Consider the following 14,884-nt stretch of genomic DNA (forward strand, 5'->3'; position numbering starts at 1 on the left):
TATATATATATATATATATATATATATATATATATATATATATATATATATATATATATATATGTATATATACATATATATGTATATATATAATAGAACCAGTTAGCACGAGTTCTCTTTGGAATAGCAATCACTGGGACTACCAGACTATCTAGAATCATTTCTTGTTCCAGCTGGTGGCCGCCATGTTGAAGTTTTTTCTTACTGTACAATGGCAGGGCGCTTCTTTGTAAACTGACTGATAATCTCATGCTTTTGTAACCCAAACTGCGCTCTGTTCATGTACATGTACATGCTTCGAAGAAAATATGTGTGAAGATATATGTTAATATTTATGCTGAAGACAGAGGCATAACCTAAGGTAAATGTACGAGTGATAACGATAGGGAATCAAGTTTAATACAACATTTAATGACAGTCTAATCAGATAATTCTGTAGTATCTATTTATCTGGAACCAGAAAGGGGGCACAACATACAAGAAACAACGATTTCTAGATTCTCAATTTTAATTCGGCGCTCAGATCAAAGAAATAACTGCGTCTGTATACACTGCATGCACATTAATTCGGCGCTCAGATCAAAGAAATAACTGCGTCTGTGTACACTACATCCACATTGCACTTCTATATATATCATGTTTAAGTATTCTTAATTGAATTGCCCTTCAAGAAAAATAGGATTATCCTGAATAAATAAATATATATATAAAACTTTTAATATCCTGATTTACGATTGTACGCCAATTGGGATGCAACTGCATGTATATAAGAATGAAATATCCATTAGTTACTTCTTGTATGCAAACAACATTGTAACTGGAATTTAAATGGTTAGACTCTCCTTTATATGCTGTAGAAAACACTGCCATCGACGTGTGATTTGCATACTCATGTGCTCTTTGTTTTCTGTTTCAGGCGAAATCCGGTGTTACTGTAACGAATCTGGTTGTGTGAGTACAGGCTACATGTGTAAATCCAGTCTAGGCAAGTGCTATTCCATGCTTACCTACGAGGGGGACATCACACACTCTGTGCACGGGTGTTTAGACTCTGTCAAAACGGAAGATCGAAACCTCTGCAGCGGAGACAGAGAACTTATGAAAAGGAAGAAATCGGCCGACTGGCCAGTGTTGTTGTGTTGCAAGGACGATATGTGTAATTATATAGACAGTCTGGACATAAACATTGTCGTCAATACCAAATCAAACGGGAGTATACAAAGAGGTAAGTTGCTCAAAAGCTGTGTTTGCATACCTGTCAGAATTATGTGTACGCTTACTCTTTTTTTTCTGTGCACGACATCAGGAGTTCGAATACACCTGCCACTGGATGCTCTCGGGCCATTTTATCCGGCATCGGGCGTGGTAGGTTGGCTTTCTCCAGGACGCTAACGCATATTTTCCCCTCCTCCAAAACCAGACAACTGCCATGTACACTGTCGTAAGCGCGTTGCGTATGGGAGTCTCTATGGCTTATTTTGTTTCCAGAAGCCGATAATCATATATTACCCAATTTTCGCGTTAACAAACTTGGTTAGAGACCACAATTTCATTATTAGTCAGATGTTATTAATTGCTTAACATGCCTCAGAAAGACAAAGGTTACTTCTTGAACGCGCATGTCACAATCGACTAACCAATAACCTTTCGCGGTATATACGCCTTTGGCATGTAGAAATAAACATTGAATTCGCGTGTTCCGAGGAAATTATTTAGAATTGTCACAGGTCTGTCCCAACTTTTGAACGTGTTAATGAAGAGCATTTTGACATATATCTGTGGGTAAAACAGCTGTCTGATTTGAAGTGCCGACATCCTTTCCGTGTGTTGAGGTGGACATTGATTCTGTGTGCCTGCCTAGGCAGGGGACCGGTGAGCCGCGGGCCCAGGGCCTGTAACCGGCGTGTGTTGGCAGAGAAAGTAAATACACAGCGATATACAGTAAGCCTTCTATTGGCCATGATACACTCTCAAAACACCCACGGCCATATGTGTTGGCTTTAAGGATAAACAATTCGCTGCGATGTGCCCCCAGCAAATATGGCGGTGTTAGCTTAGGGCTAACTGGATATGGCCGTAAGAAAGCTTTCTTGACATATGAATGCGTGGTAAATCTTTAGTGGATAAATCAAACCAGGGTTGGGGGGGGGGGGGGGGGCGCTGAATGACTGATCTGTCAAATGAACACTTCGGAAGATATGCACAAATGACTTTTCTACCTTCGAATCGTTATTTCTTTTTGGTTAACACTTTTCGGTCATTGGTTAGCAAATGGTTCGCAAGGGCTATAGGCTATTTCCAGGTATCTATACCCTGTAGTATTTGTTTCTGTGACTGGTGCTTTACGACGTACTCAAGAATATTTTACTTATACGACGGCGGCTAGCATTATGTGGGGAAGGGGTGGGGTGGGGGGTGAGGGTGCTGGGAATCGAGCAGAGCCCGGAGGAAAACCCACGACAATCCGCAGGTGCTGGCAGACATTCTCACGGCAGGAGAGGCAGCCAGCATGTATCATCATGTATTAAATGCTGGTATGGATGTGATTCTATCCAAACCCTAAGGGAAAATGACACAAATGCCATATTTTAGCAAGTGTTGCTTATATGTCAGATATGGATGAGTTGATTCACGGATATTTATTTGTACGTACATGAAATGAATCAATAGACATTTGAGGTACACGTCTATTCTTAAGTATGCTGAGTAGATGCTTTAGCTGTATTTTTTTACCATGCCAAGCAACAACAACAACAACCTCTTCGCACCCATCGATACCGCCATTATATGAGTGTGTATGCGCGTGTTGCATTTGTCCCAGTTCACTGAATACACAAATAAACTAAAATCAGTCGTCAGTGGTGCTTACTGTGAAAGACGACACCCAAACGGTCTTGTCCCGAGCTGACCTCCGTGACCTCACGTGAACATCATCGCCGAGGTATTGTTGTCCCGCACACTGGGTGAGAGCGCGCTAAGCGTGTTAATGGAGAGCTTTGGGCGTAAGTGATATGTCTTCTGACGTCCTCATCATTGACCGAAGAACGTCACTTGTCGGCGCGGTTTTCTGAGTCCGTGGAAATTAGAAACTCACCCCGTCCCGAGTCTTACGAGGGCTACAGGTGCTCAAGTGTTGAACCTGCTGGCCCTGCTCAACTACCCCCATCCCACACAGGCTAATATCCGCTCCCGTGGACAACGTGTAAGGCGACCTCTTCAGCGAATCTCGTGTTGCCTTAAGTCCCGAGCGAACGTTGACAAGGTAGACAATGACCGCCTGGCACTTTGCTCTTAAGTTCAGGGCGAAATGTTGACATTTCTAAGTCTCCCTCCTGTCGCTTTCTTTTCTCTGGGAACATATATGGGCCAACTACTGATAGTTATGAGACTATGGTTTACTTTGTCATCCACTGCAATACCGTATTTATTGAGAGTTGTCTACAGGACTCGAAGTCAACCCCCAGATTATGAAGCACTTAGTGAACAGGCAGACAATAAGCTCGAAGATTGATCGCTGATCCGGCATGGATTGGTCTTGTATATTCGATAGTGTTGACGGTACATCTAGACTTGTAGATCGGGTGTCGATGAGACCGGTGTAAGTCAGTTGAGGACGAGTTTTATACCTGATGCCCCCCTTTCCCCTCTCATTCAATATGCGGTGAACCTCCACCTCTGGCCACCAACAGCTTTGGCAATTCCTCTGAGAACCTTCTGTGATCTGACATTGGTGGGTGGTTTCCAACCACGGTTTCAAATCTTAAGAGATTTCAACAGCCATAAACGTGTTTTTTTTTCTGGTCCGTGAAATATTCGTGATTTTGAATGATTGATTTTCTATGACCCCTGCATTTCCCACACCGCGTGTATATTGCTGTGCGCTCCTTGCATTTCAACGGATGCGTCCAAAGTTGTATTTCCTCTGTAAATCGGCTCGATCCTATATCTCCCTATACCTGGCCGGCAATTCAATCAGTCGCCCGTATCATGCACTCCCAACACGAATATTCCTTCATGTTGATTTTGCTTTGTAGCATCGAGGTATAGGATCTTTCCATACGCCGTATGGCTGATGTTCGTCGCAAATTTCCCACAAATTAGTGTAATACGAAACCAAAGTTCCATAATTAAGCTAATGTCGTTTAGGTAAATTGTGTACCGTCATTTATCTAGATAAAATAATTGACAGTTAAGTACTTGCGCATGAGCTATTTTCCCAGTTTCCGGTTGCTGGAGAAACTGTTTCCGCCGTGATAACGTAATAAGTCAGAAGCTCCGTCAGACAGGCGCCTCTCTTTACCTATACACCTCTGCTCCGTGGTAGTGGAGTTGGAAGTCAATCCGCTATGTGGTATTCATTTACATGTAAAAACTGAAGTCAGCAGAGTTGGAAAGACCATTGAAAAATGTACCTGAAAAGACTTTTACCCATTTTCTGATATTTTTATTTCACGGAATTAAACACAGTCAAATGTTTCGATTGCAAGTTGGAATTTATGGACAGTCTTATTGGTATGGCGTCACGTCGGTATTTCTCTGGTCTTTAAGTATAGGTATTTGATCTCAGATTCACCTTTTATTCGCAAGCATGTATTACAGTTCTCAAGAGTTTTAGGAAAACTTGAAGATAAAGCTTAAAAATGTTATGTGGCGTCTTTAATATCGTCCGTGAAGCCTACGTTACAATCCAAATATTTGACGGCATTTAATTCAGTGTAACAAAGCCACGAGTAAATAATAGTTGTTTTCAAATACAGGTTTCAATGGCCTTTCTCATGATGTGGCCTGAATGTTAGGAACAATAGTTTGTTCTCTACATATGAGAGTGAAAATTCTACAATCAAGGCGTGTGAAAGTTTACTTTTTACGGAAGACCCATCTTGTGATTTGTTACAGAGAAGTAAAAACGCATCAGCTGCTTTGTCTTGTACATCTGTCTTGTCTTCGATTAATTTGGAGGTGGAGCATTGGTGGACTGATTGCTTCGAGTTTTCTCGTATCAGTGGCGATATAGTGTGATGGGCAAGGGAAATGTCATGTTATGAATTGTGTGAACCTATTAACACACATTTCTAACTAAATTAACTTGTGACAGGCCTTAATATTACTTTCCGAATACTCGACTATACGTCATGAGGTGCAGAAAAGTGGTTCTGACATACTTATCAACGGATAATATGTAGTCCGGACGAAATGAAATGAATATATATCGGTGTTTTGTGTGTGTCTGTGTGTATGGCTCGGGTAGCAGGCAAATTATGTCAATGAGACAAATTTGCATGAACTTTGACAGACTACAAGGAGCGGGTCGTGGAGCAAATATAATGCTCGCCTGCATGAAATTATCGGAGCGAGAGAGCGCAAATATGCATGTGATGTAGAGACACATGAGTATGTTGTAATAGTACTGCAACCTAACATTCACATGGCGATACGCCAGAGCAAGTAGACCGGGCCTTACTTGACACGTATACAGAACATGCATGTTACCTGTAGATTCGCTCTATAACTCTGAATGAATCTACAGAAATACACAGTTACAGAGTTTGGAGATTGTTTCGAGAGACAAATGTCATTTTTTTCTAAATACATGTACTGTATAATACCTTTAGCAAGTTTAACATATTATTTTGTCTTTCATTTATTTTGGGGAGTGGGGGGGGGGGGCACATATTTTTGTAGAGTAATAGTCTGTTACATAAATGGGTGATGTAACTTCATATGCGAAATAAAAGTAGACCACTCTTGAAGAAACGCCCCAAAATATGTATAACATATTATAGTGGTATACCCATGTGTTTAGGTATTATACGAAGAGAATGTTGCTGGAATTTTTCTGTTTCAGAAGTTGTGTTTTCGTGGTTTTAACGGTTTTAACGGTTTTAGAGTTTTAGCGCCTCGGTATTACATATATTTCTGGTAGGTATATCGATGAGTCGAGCAAAAGACGGAATAAACATTTTTCAGTGAATCGGTGTAGGTCATACGTGAAGTTTTTAGGTCGTTTTAAAAGAAAGCCCTAACTAATTACAGGATAGCGCACATTTAAGTATACGGGTGGCAGATGCCGACCTCGTTTTAACAATGAGAAAATTAATTATCAAAGCTCTAATCTGGCGGATTTCTGCCTGTACATTGGATTAACGTAGGGAGGGGCAGTTATTTAAGAATGAAAAAAAAAAAAAACTTTCGTCTACACGCCAGTAAACAGTGTGCTCTGTTGTGAAGGGGAGGACTGTAGTAAAACGAACTCAGTAACCGTGTCGAGCGATGTAGATAAGAAAACAGTAGATAGCATTGTCGACTGTACAGATCAGCTCTGCGCTTAGCGTGATCAGAATAAATGCATATTTTTCACTCGCGCGCATGTGTAGTTGAAATTGGGGCCAGCAGTACTCTGTCCGTCTGAAGAGCAAACACTGTAAGCTATAGGTGGTTTTGAAGACACAGTTTGATTGAATGACGAGTGGATGAGTGATTGATAGAGGTTGAACGCGGGCCATTCGAGGAAACTCCATATACTGGAATTTGAAAGTGAACTTAAATTAATACAGTGATAAAGCAATTGCCGTGTACTTCGTGGACAAAGTTTGCTGCAATGGTAATGTGAATATCCCGCTTGTAAAAGCCATAGACAGAAGCACTAAATTCTGTAGGCTTAATAGCTGTAGGCAGAAGGAGGCGTCAGTCGTTGCACACGGCCCTCTCAGCGGTGTTCTATTTCATCAAGTGGAGCTGCAGACGCTCGCGTGACTGTTTATTGGTCGCAGAAATGATAATGGCGGAGACCTGGCCGAAGATGTACACAGGGTTAGATGGCACACCTTCCTGGAGCACGGACGCCAGGCGCGACTACCTGTCTACCTCGGGCAGGAATATTTACCGCAACATCAAATATTCATATCGCTATCCTTGAATATCACCGATAACGTGGCCCAGCTGCTACGCTTGATGTTCAGTATAGCCCATCCACGTAGATCATACTCAGGGATAAGGTGACGTCGCTAGGCAAGCTCGAGACGTGGCCTTCAGGAAGCATGCGCGGTACTGACTGGCCGGTTTGTCTGTTTCTAGGATCGGGACACTTGAAACGGAGACGGACTGGCGGACGATTTTCCAGCGTATGCCTAGATAAACAGAGCATAATTAAATGCCGATTGGATATTTTGCGTCCGTATCACAATGTAAACCATCTAGTATTGTTTCACCCTCAGATAAAGCACAGCCACTTAGATACGTCGATATACATCCAGCCTGTGTACCGTTACTAACGCTGTCACTCCTCAGTTGGTCAATTTCCACGGCTGTCCTGGAGCATCGTTTGGCGCCAGCACCCAGGTGCGCCGGTCCACACAGCCTTATCTAGTGAAGCAGTGTAAACTAAGGTGGTAATACGCTAGGACAAATAAGCACAGTTTACACTATAATTACATGTATATGTAATATTTACATACTGTTACATTTGGAATTTGCTATTCCGCAGCTTAAACAGGAATTCGACCATATGTCAGTCGAACAGTACTTCCCTACAGCGCTAACTTGATCAATCAGTCAAGCTTTCCTTGTACATTATAATCACGGCTGCATAAACAAACAAATCGTTCCACTAATGAATCAAGCCATATACTTTGATTAGTCAGTCTGTTTTTTTTTTTTTGACGCGATCTGCATTATGTTGTTCGGTTTGACATCATAGCTTAATGATTTGGTCGTACAATTTAATGCGGAGCTGTTTTGCGCTACGATTTTACGCAAAGACCATTCGTCATTAAGTCATGTGGTTTGGTTCTATAATTTAATGCGGACACCATTAAGTCGTACTATTTGTTTCTATATATAGCTTAAAGCAAACGCCATCTAGTGTGAACACCATGTAGAAAACAATTCATTTAATGTAAAATGCAAGGTGTTGGATAGCGTTACATGTATGAGAAAAGCATGGGACTTCTGACCGTTTTCTCCAGCAAATTGTCACAACATCCATCTGTGTAATAAATATTTGCCTCAGGAAATTGTCGTTTTCCGAGCACCAAAGCGACCTCTGCGCCCAAGCTAAGATGGCATCACATTCGTTTAAATTTGAAATCTGTATGATATTCAACCTTTCATTGTCCGGAAGCCATTATTGAAGTTATCGAGCATGGCTTCAAGGTAGATATATAGAATAGGTAGTAGCTGATTGATAAGAACGGTAACATATGGCATTCTGAATTAATCGTTCGTGATGATCTATATATAAGATACGAGGGTACCACTCTTTGAGAGGGTATATTTTCAAATCCCAAAATTTCCTGTGCTTTTATGTTTCATTGTTGTTTTACGTGATAATCTGCGATATATAAAAAATCAGGAAACATGTGTTTCACCTGTTGGTCGAAGGTGAGGATACTTGAGACGGTTGGGCAGGTGTTGGATGTGGGTTGGGGTTATGTGAGGTGCTCTCTGTGGGTGGTTGTGGGTAGTGGACAGGCCTGGTTTTTCAGGGATCCTCAGGTCCACACAGCGCATGGCAAAGTGCTGAACAAGCTTTTTCTGCGCTTGGATATAATGACTATTTTTTACCATGGTCCGTGAAAGCAGTGAAGCAAAATGTTTAATAACGAAGTATAGGACATCAAGAGCTCTCATCGGAATGTAGCTCAATAGTATTTTTCCAGCTTGAGGGAGCCCATGTTATTAAGTGGGGTATAGAACCTAGAGGAATCGACTGGGCCTCGCCAGGTAACCCTGGAATCCCCGAATAAAGCGGCTTGAGTTGCCTACTGATACCGCAGTCCAAGTTGCCCAAATTACAGATTTATTGTCATCAGTATGTATAAAAAGATGAGTGATCGCATGCTTTGGCACATACAGCCCACTGTTGCACGTTCTGTATAGCCTGAATCCGAATCTTGTGAGCACTATAAACTCAAAAAGAAAATAATCTGTTAAGTTATATTTTTATGCTTAATTGATATATCTTATCTATGTCTAAAAGACTGATCTGTTGTTATAGCAGAATACGTACAAGCATCACTCCCATATAACAGACTTTCTGTTAAATTTAGCAGATTCTTTTTGTTTAGAGTACCGCTAACTGGTGACCGATGGTTTCCCCGCTCAGGTACTCTATATGTGTAAACTGTCGATGTAACCATCTACGCAGCTATTAAAGTTGTATTCTTCTATCGATTGTTTTGAACTAATGGCCCACTGACTGATTGACAATGCACTGGCGACATGAAGATGTGGACGTAGGATGTAGTCATTGGTGTGTGATGGTTTGCCGTGCGGTGCTGATTCCCTGCATGCCTCCCTGGCTTGTGTGAGTCAGATGTCGGAGTAAATCAATAGGCTACTTCAGTACCATTGCGATGGGTTATCCAGAACTATCAATGAAATACTTATCGCTGTGCCTAACGAGCCAGCCATATGAATAATGAACATAGAGTCCACGAAATGATTGACTGGATATTTCATTATCCTCTTGTGTACCGCACTTTGTGGCCTAACGAGAGCCACAGATACTCTTGTTTCGGCTTCGTTTTTCCCTCAGGTCCGCGCTCGACCGTTGACAATGGATTTATTGTCGGAATGGAGTATGACTTGTCATATATTAATAAGCTCAGAGCCCGCCACGTAATATAACGACTAAATTGAAGCCTGTTTTATGAAACATAAGACGGTTGTTTTGTCACGCTGTAAATGAAGAGGAGATTCACTGTTGGTTATTATTTCATGTTTTACAGCCGTTGAGGATGGAACCTTTATGCAGATTTGAGACTTATGGTTGTGTTTGTTTTGTGTTTTTTCAGGTCAAAAAGCCAGACCGTCGTCTACTTCAGGCAATCGTCACGTGATCCACACGGGAAAAGTCGAGGAGAAAAATAGTGACAAAGACGTATGGTTTAAAGCTGCTGTGATAGCAGTTCCCATCGCTGGAGGTTTTATTCTGATTTTATTGGTGCTTTTAGCTGTGCGCATGCTCAGAACTGATACGAGGCGACACAGAAGACTTCTACAAATCCGCCGAGAGCGGAGTCTCACGCGAGCCCAGCTTTATGTCTCCGATCATTTTTGTTCCAAAAGTGAGAAGAAAAACTCAAAGCATTTATATTCGTCACAAAACCACCATAACAATGCTGTGTACAAAGACGTTAATATTCAACTGGAGAAAGAAAAACTTTACCCTGAGAAAACGCGGGAAAAGAAACCGCCAAGTAAACCGCACAACTCCGTAATTGTTTGGGGAAAGACTGCTAAAAGTGATGTGGCCACAGTCGTATAGTGAAACTATAGGCACGCTGTGCGCACATTTTGTTGTTTGCTATGTTGTTTGAAGAGCACTGTGTATATGTATATATGCGGCATAGGACTTTGGGGAAATTTTTTTTTGTTGTTTTTCCTTCCTTATTTGTACAGACTGGCAAAGATGCCGCTTATTTTATTATATATAAAACTGATATATTTATTGTCCAAATAAATGAGGAAATAATTCGTATTGTGTGGAGTTTAGTGTAATCAGAGTACATGTTCTGTTTGCTGCCCTTATAATGTCAGAGAACCCGGATGTGAGCTGGTCCGGCTGTCGTCTGCGTCTTCCATTTTGTCTTCAGAACTTCCGGCTTTTTCGGGACAGTGCTCGAGCTGGTGACATATTAAACTGCCTGAAGCCAATGAAAACCATACGGTGCTCCGGATAGACGTAGCTATAATGCCTGAAAATAGGTACGCACGCTGTCAGAACAAACGTCAGAACGTCTGAGAATGTAAAAGACCAGAAAAACTTCAATCACTCAAACCGGGCCCCGATGGCTCACTCTGTAAATCGTCCGCTCCAGGGTCCGATCCAGTCAATCAAATGTGTGGTCACACCTAAGATCTTAAAAGAGTACGCTGTAGCTTTCTCGCCTGGCGTTCAGCATTAAGGGATTAATGCAGCGACTGGTTGACCCGTAACAGTATGATGACTCGGGTGGGGCAAGTTACTTGCCTTCGGTTAGTCGTCTCAGTGAAGCAGCACTAGATGAACGAGCGGTGGAAATCCGCCCAGCAGCAAGAAGGCACATGGCACGTACATGCACTCAGAGAACTCCTTCGTCGTCATATGACTCTAAAATTAAGTACGACATGTAACCCTAAGCACTCACTCACTCGATCATGCAAGGTTACAAAACTTTCGAGAATGTGCGTAAACTTGACGTAAAACTATTTTTACTTGCGTCTCAAAAACCTGTGAACGGTCATGGGTTTCCCCGGTGTCTGCCCGGTTTCCTCCCACCACACTGCTAGTCGCCGTCGTGTAAGGGAAATATTCTTGAGTACGGCGTAGAACACCAATCAAATAAATAAATAAATAAATAAATAAGTAAATAAACACACGTACGTTATATTTTAGTCGTCTTTACGCAAATGAAGTTTTGCGATCGATTTTAAGTCTAACAGAAATTCGTCATAATCAGATGTGTTCATGTTTGTCGTGCAGTGTGTGCTACGATAACAACAATGGTCATATACCATGGGGTTCGCTCGGAGAGGAAGCAAGAAATACTTTAGTGAATATTACTCTCAAAGTCATATCCGTGAGCCCTAAGAGTATTGAAATATTCGATCGTGACAGTAAAGAACGGCATGAAATTGTTCACAATTGCTCAGTCCCAAAGAGCTGCTAGCTTGATGGTACAGTAGCCCGAGGGTTTTGTCAAATGAGTGGGTGTCTGTTACATATCGGTTTAACTCTTGGGACGAACATAATATTTTATGGCTTGGTTGTTCTGTTTACGCCGTATTCAGAAGCATATAGTATACATATTTGACGTTGAGCGGGCTCAGAAATGAAAGAAATTGGACAGGGGTTTGTCCTCTCTTAGGAGGGAACCGACAAAAAAGCCGTCAGATTAGCGAGAGATGCCTGATGTGATGTTGGTAAACATGTGAAATCCAAGATGGTGGGTTCTTCGCCGAAATTCGAACCATATAAGTGATTTTTTTTTGTTTGTTTCATAGTCTTGTAGCACCATTTCAAGGATTTTTCACCTATTACATGTCGGTCGGTTTTATTGGTTGAGGAAGCCGGAGTGCTTAGGATAAATCACGGACGAACTTTCCCACGTGTAAGAAACAGATTTACACATCATATTGGTGGACGACAACTGATCATCAACGAAACGTTAGACGTTACTAACGGCTACTCGAGCGTCATTGGCAGCCATCTCCTTACAACGCTTGCGTCGCTCTCTACCTTTCGTTGTACATCACTGCCACCAATGGCAAAGCTGATAGGGAAAACTTGAAAAACTCCGAGGTCACTGGAGTCACGATGATGAGGCAGGGAGTGATATCAGAAAACACAAACAATCCGTCTCAACCTTTTTCTCAAGTAATGCTTTATTCACATGCATTCTCTTGATCTAGCGTATGTGCAACTTGATTCTAACCAATACATGAAACAATTTTATTTATGAATGCTGATTCCATAGTTCCGCGGGAGGAGACGAATGATGAAACTAAGCCTAAACAAGCCTACGTGCGTCCAAAGCTCAGGCTTGTCTTTTGGTGGCAGTGATGTACATCGAAAGGTGGTGAGCGACGCATGCGCCCTAAGGAGCATGACCAGCGTGTTGTCTCCAAGGCAGTCTTCAAATTCTCTATGTTGGGAATCTACAAATTTCCTGTTTAAGAGAGGAATTGAACCCACACCTCGGCTCTCTTACGCTCTTTGAGAAAGTTTTTGCGTTAGCCTTTCAGTTCGTTCCATAGCGATAAAATGTGGATAAAATGTGGAGTGCGGGCAAGGGTATTAATACAGGCCATTATTTTAACGTGAAATTTTATATAAATGACCTTTACTCATGATCTTCTCAGTCAGCCTGTCCCTATACATATCGAGGGCAGTCCAAACTAAAGCGCTCATTTTCAGACAAGACGCCTTAGCTTTAAAACAAACCTTCACACTTAACCTTAATCCACTGTGTCTATTGTGGAGGGGTGTCAAGCTTTCCGCCATTGTAAGTGATCGTTGAGAGCCTTGAGCCGGATACAAGGCGTCGCTGTCATTGTATGAGGAAGTGATTATCAAGTCCTACCCGGAACATATCTCACACGTTGTCACCAAATACCCGGCTATACTAAGATACCATCGTTCTGTCGGCTGTCATCGAATCACTTAATTAGCTTCTTTACCAGATAGTCCTGATTACGCGTTTACGTAAGAAGAAGCCCTTTGTGGAACAGTCACCAATGTAGTATAAAGATGACGTGCCTATAGGTCAAGGTAATCTATTTTTGCTTCCATATATGCACGGATATATTGATATATTCGGGTATCCGATAAGATTTTTTTGATTGGTGTTTTACGCCGTACTCAAGAATATTTCACTTATACGACGGCGGCCAGCATTATGGTGGGTGGAAACCGGGCTGAGCCCTGGGGAAACCCACGACCATCCGCAGGTTGCTGCAAGACCTTCTCACATACGGCCGCCAGCATGAGCTGGACTTGAACTCACAGTGACCGCATTGGTGAGAGACTCCTGGGTCATTGCGCTGCGCTAGCGCTTTAACCGACTGAGCCACGGAGGCCCCTAGCCTCTAAGAATCTGCTTGCCTGTATATATATATGATGGCCGAGGGGTTAGAGCGACCGCCTCGTTAACAGGAAGAGTGAGTTCAAACACGTGTCTGGTCACACATTTCACGGTAAAATAAATTCCTTGGCTTGGAACTCTGCATATAGGAATATGCTAGGTAGGCGATATTGCATTGCCAGCACTGTGTCACGCATGCGCAATATATGCACTGTGATGGGGTGAGGTTTCTTCGGCATGGCGTTTCAGTGAGGCAGCATTAAAATGTTAATAATACATTACTTAAAGATACTAGAAGATACGCCATAGGATCCAGTTCAGTGCTATACACTGGTTTTAGTTATCTGATTTAAGTTTTACGCAGTACTAAAGACTATTTCACTTATACGACGGCGGACAACACATATAGGCGTATATAGGCCTACTTTATATGTGCGAATGTGGAGAAGTCAAATCTCAGATTCGCTTGATAAATCGTGGTTGTATTTTGATGTCAAAGACGTGAAAGAAAAGCATTCTGAATGGTTTACTGACACATAACTTACCTTCACAAGCCCGCTAGATATCTAGCGAAACAACTTCGAAAAATCTAATTAGCCAATCACAATTTCGTGGCCTCACAAGGTATTGTTCTTGTGTTATAATATTTTAACGTTAAACTTTCGGTTGCTAACGTCAGGTCACGCGAGACAGAATGAGGTTTTGTGGAATGTTCTTTTGCTAATGAGAAGATAGCAATGAACATTAAAACTTAACCGCACGGGGCTGTATTGTTACTTAGCTACATTTTACACGGCATAGAAATCTACACTCAGTAGTACCGCTTCGATGACCTAATAGTTAGACCATCATTCCCTATACAGATGAGGCGAAGATGTCTCGCCCCGGCGAAGGAAGTATGTATGTATGTATGTATACTTGTGGTTTTAAGTCGCACTTAACTTACTGGTTGACGGCTGGCATACGAATGTCTGTTTCGACACATAGATTAAAAATATGATGACGAGGAATCATTAAGTGTGTATACTGTGTCGTCTTCTGGTTCATACCGCCAAAATTCTGCCGCCACTAAGTATCATGTCCAAGACATCAGACATGACACCCTCAGGTCACATTATACTGACACCTGGCCAAGCAGTAATGTTACATCTGAATGATGAGGTCAAGCGAGGCAGAAACAAGTACCAATTTTACAGACTTTGTAATGACCTAACCCGGACGAACGACGTAGCATTAGTTCCATTGTATAATACTTCTGTATAACAGGATACATACGATTTGAATACCGATTTTGTCTAGAGCATATACCTTACTTCCCA

At 42.0% G+C, this 14,884-nt stretch overlaps 1 protein-coding gene across 2 annotated transcripts in view; it reads left to right on the forward strand.

Annotated features, from left to right (window-relative positions):
- LOC135477642 (BMP and activin membrane-bound inhibitor homolog) overlaps positions 1 to 10,476 on the forward strand; it is a 37,811-nt gene extending 27,335 nt beyond the window's left edge. For both annotated transcript variants that reach the window (XM_064757813.1, XM_064757814.1), the window contains exons 2-3: positions 917 to 1,225; positions 9,795 to 10,476. In XM_064757813.1, the coding sequence (XP_064613883.1) occupies positions 917 to 1,225; positions 9,795 to 10,267 (782 nt within the window). In that variant the 3' untranslated portion in view covers positions 10,268 to 10,476. The remainder of the gene's footprint in view (positions 1 to 916; positions 1,226 to 9,794) is intronic.
- The last annotated feature ends 4,408 nt before the right edge of the window (positions 10,477 to 14,884 follow it).

Source organism: Liolophura sinensis, chromosome 11, assembly GCF_032854445.1.
Source record: "Liolophura sinensis isolate JHLJ2023 chromosome 11, CUHK_Ljap_v2, whole genome shotgun sequence".
Taxonomy (NCBI): domain Eukaryota; kingdom Metazoa; phylum Mollusca; class Polyplacophora; order Chitonida; family Chitonidae; genus Liolophura; species Liolophura sinensis.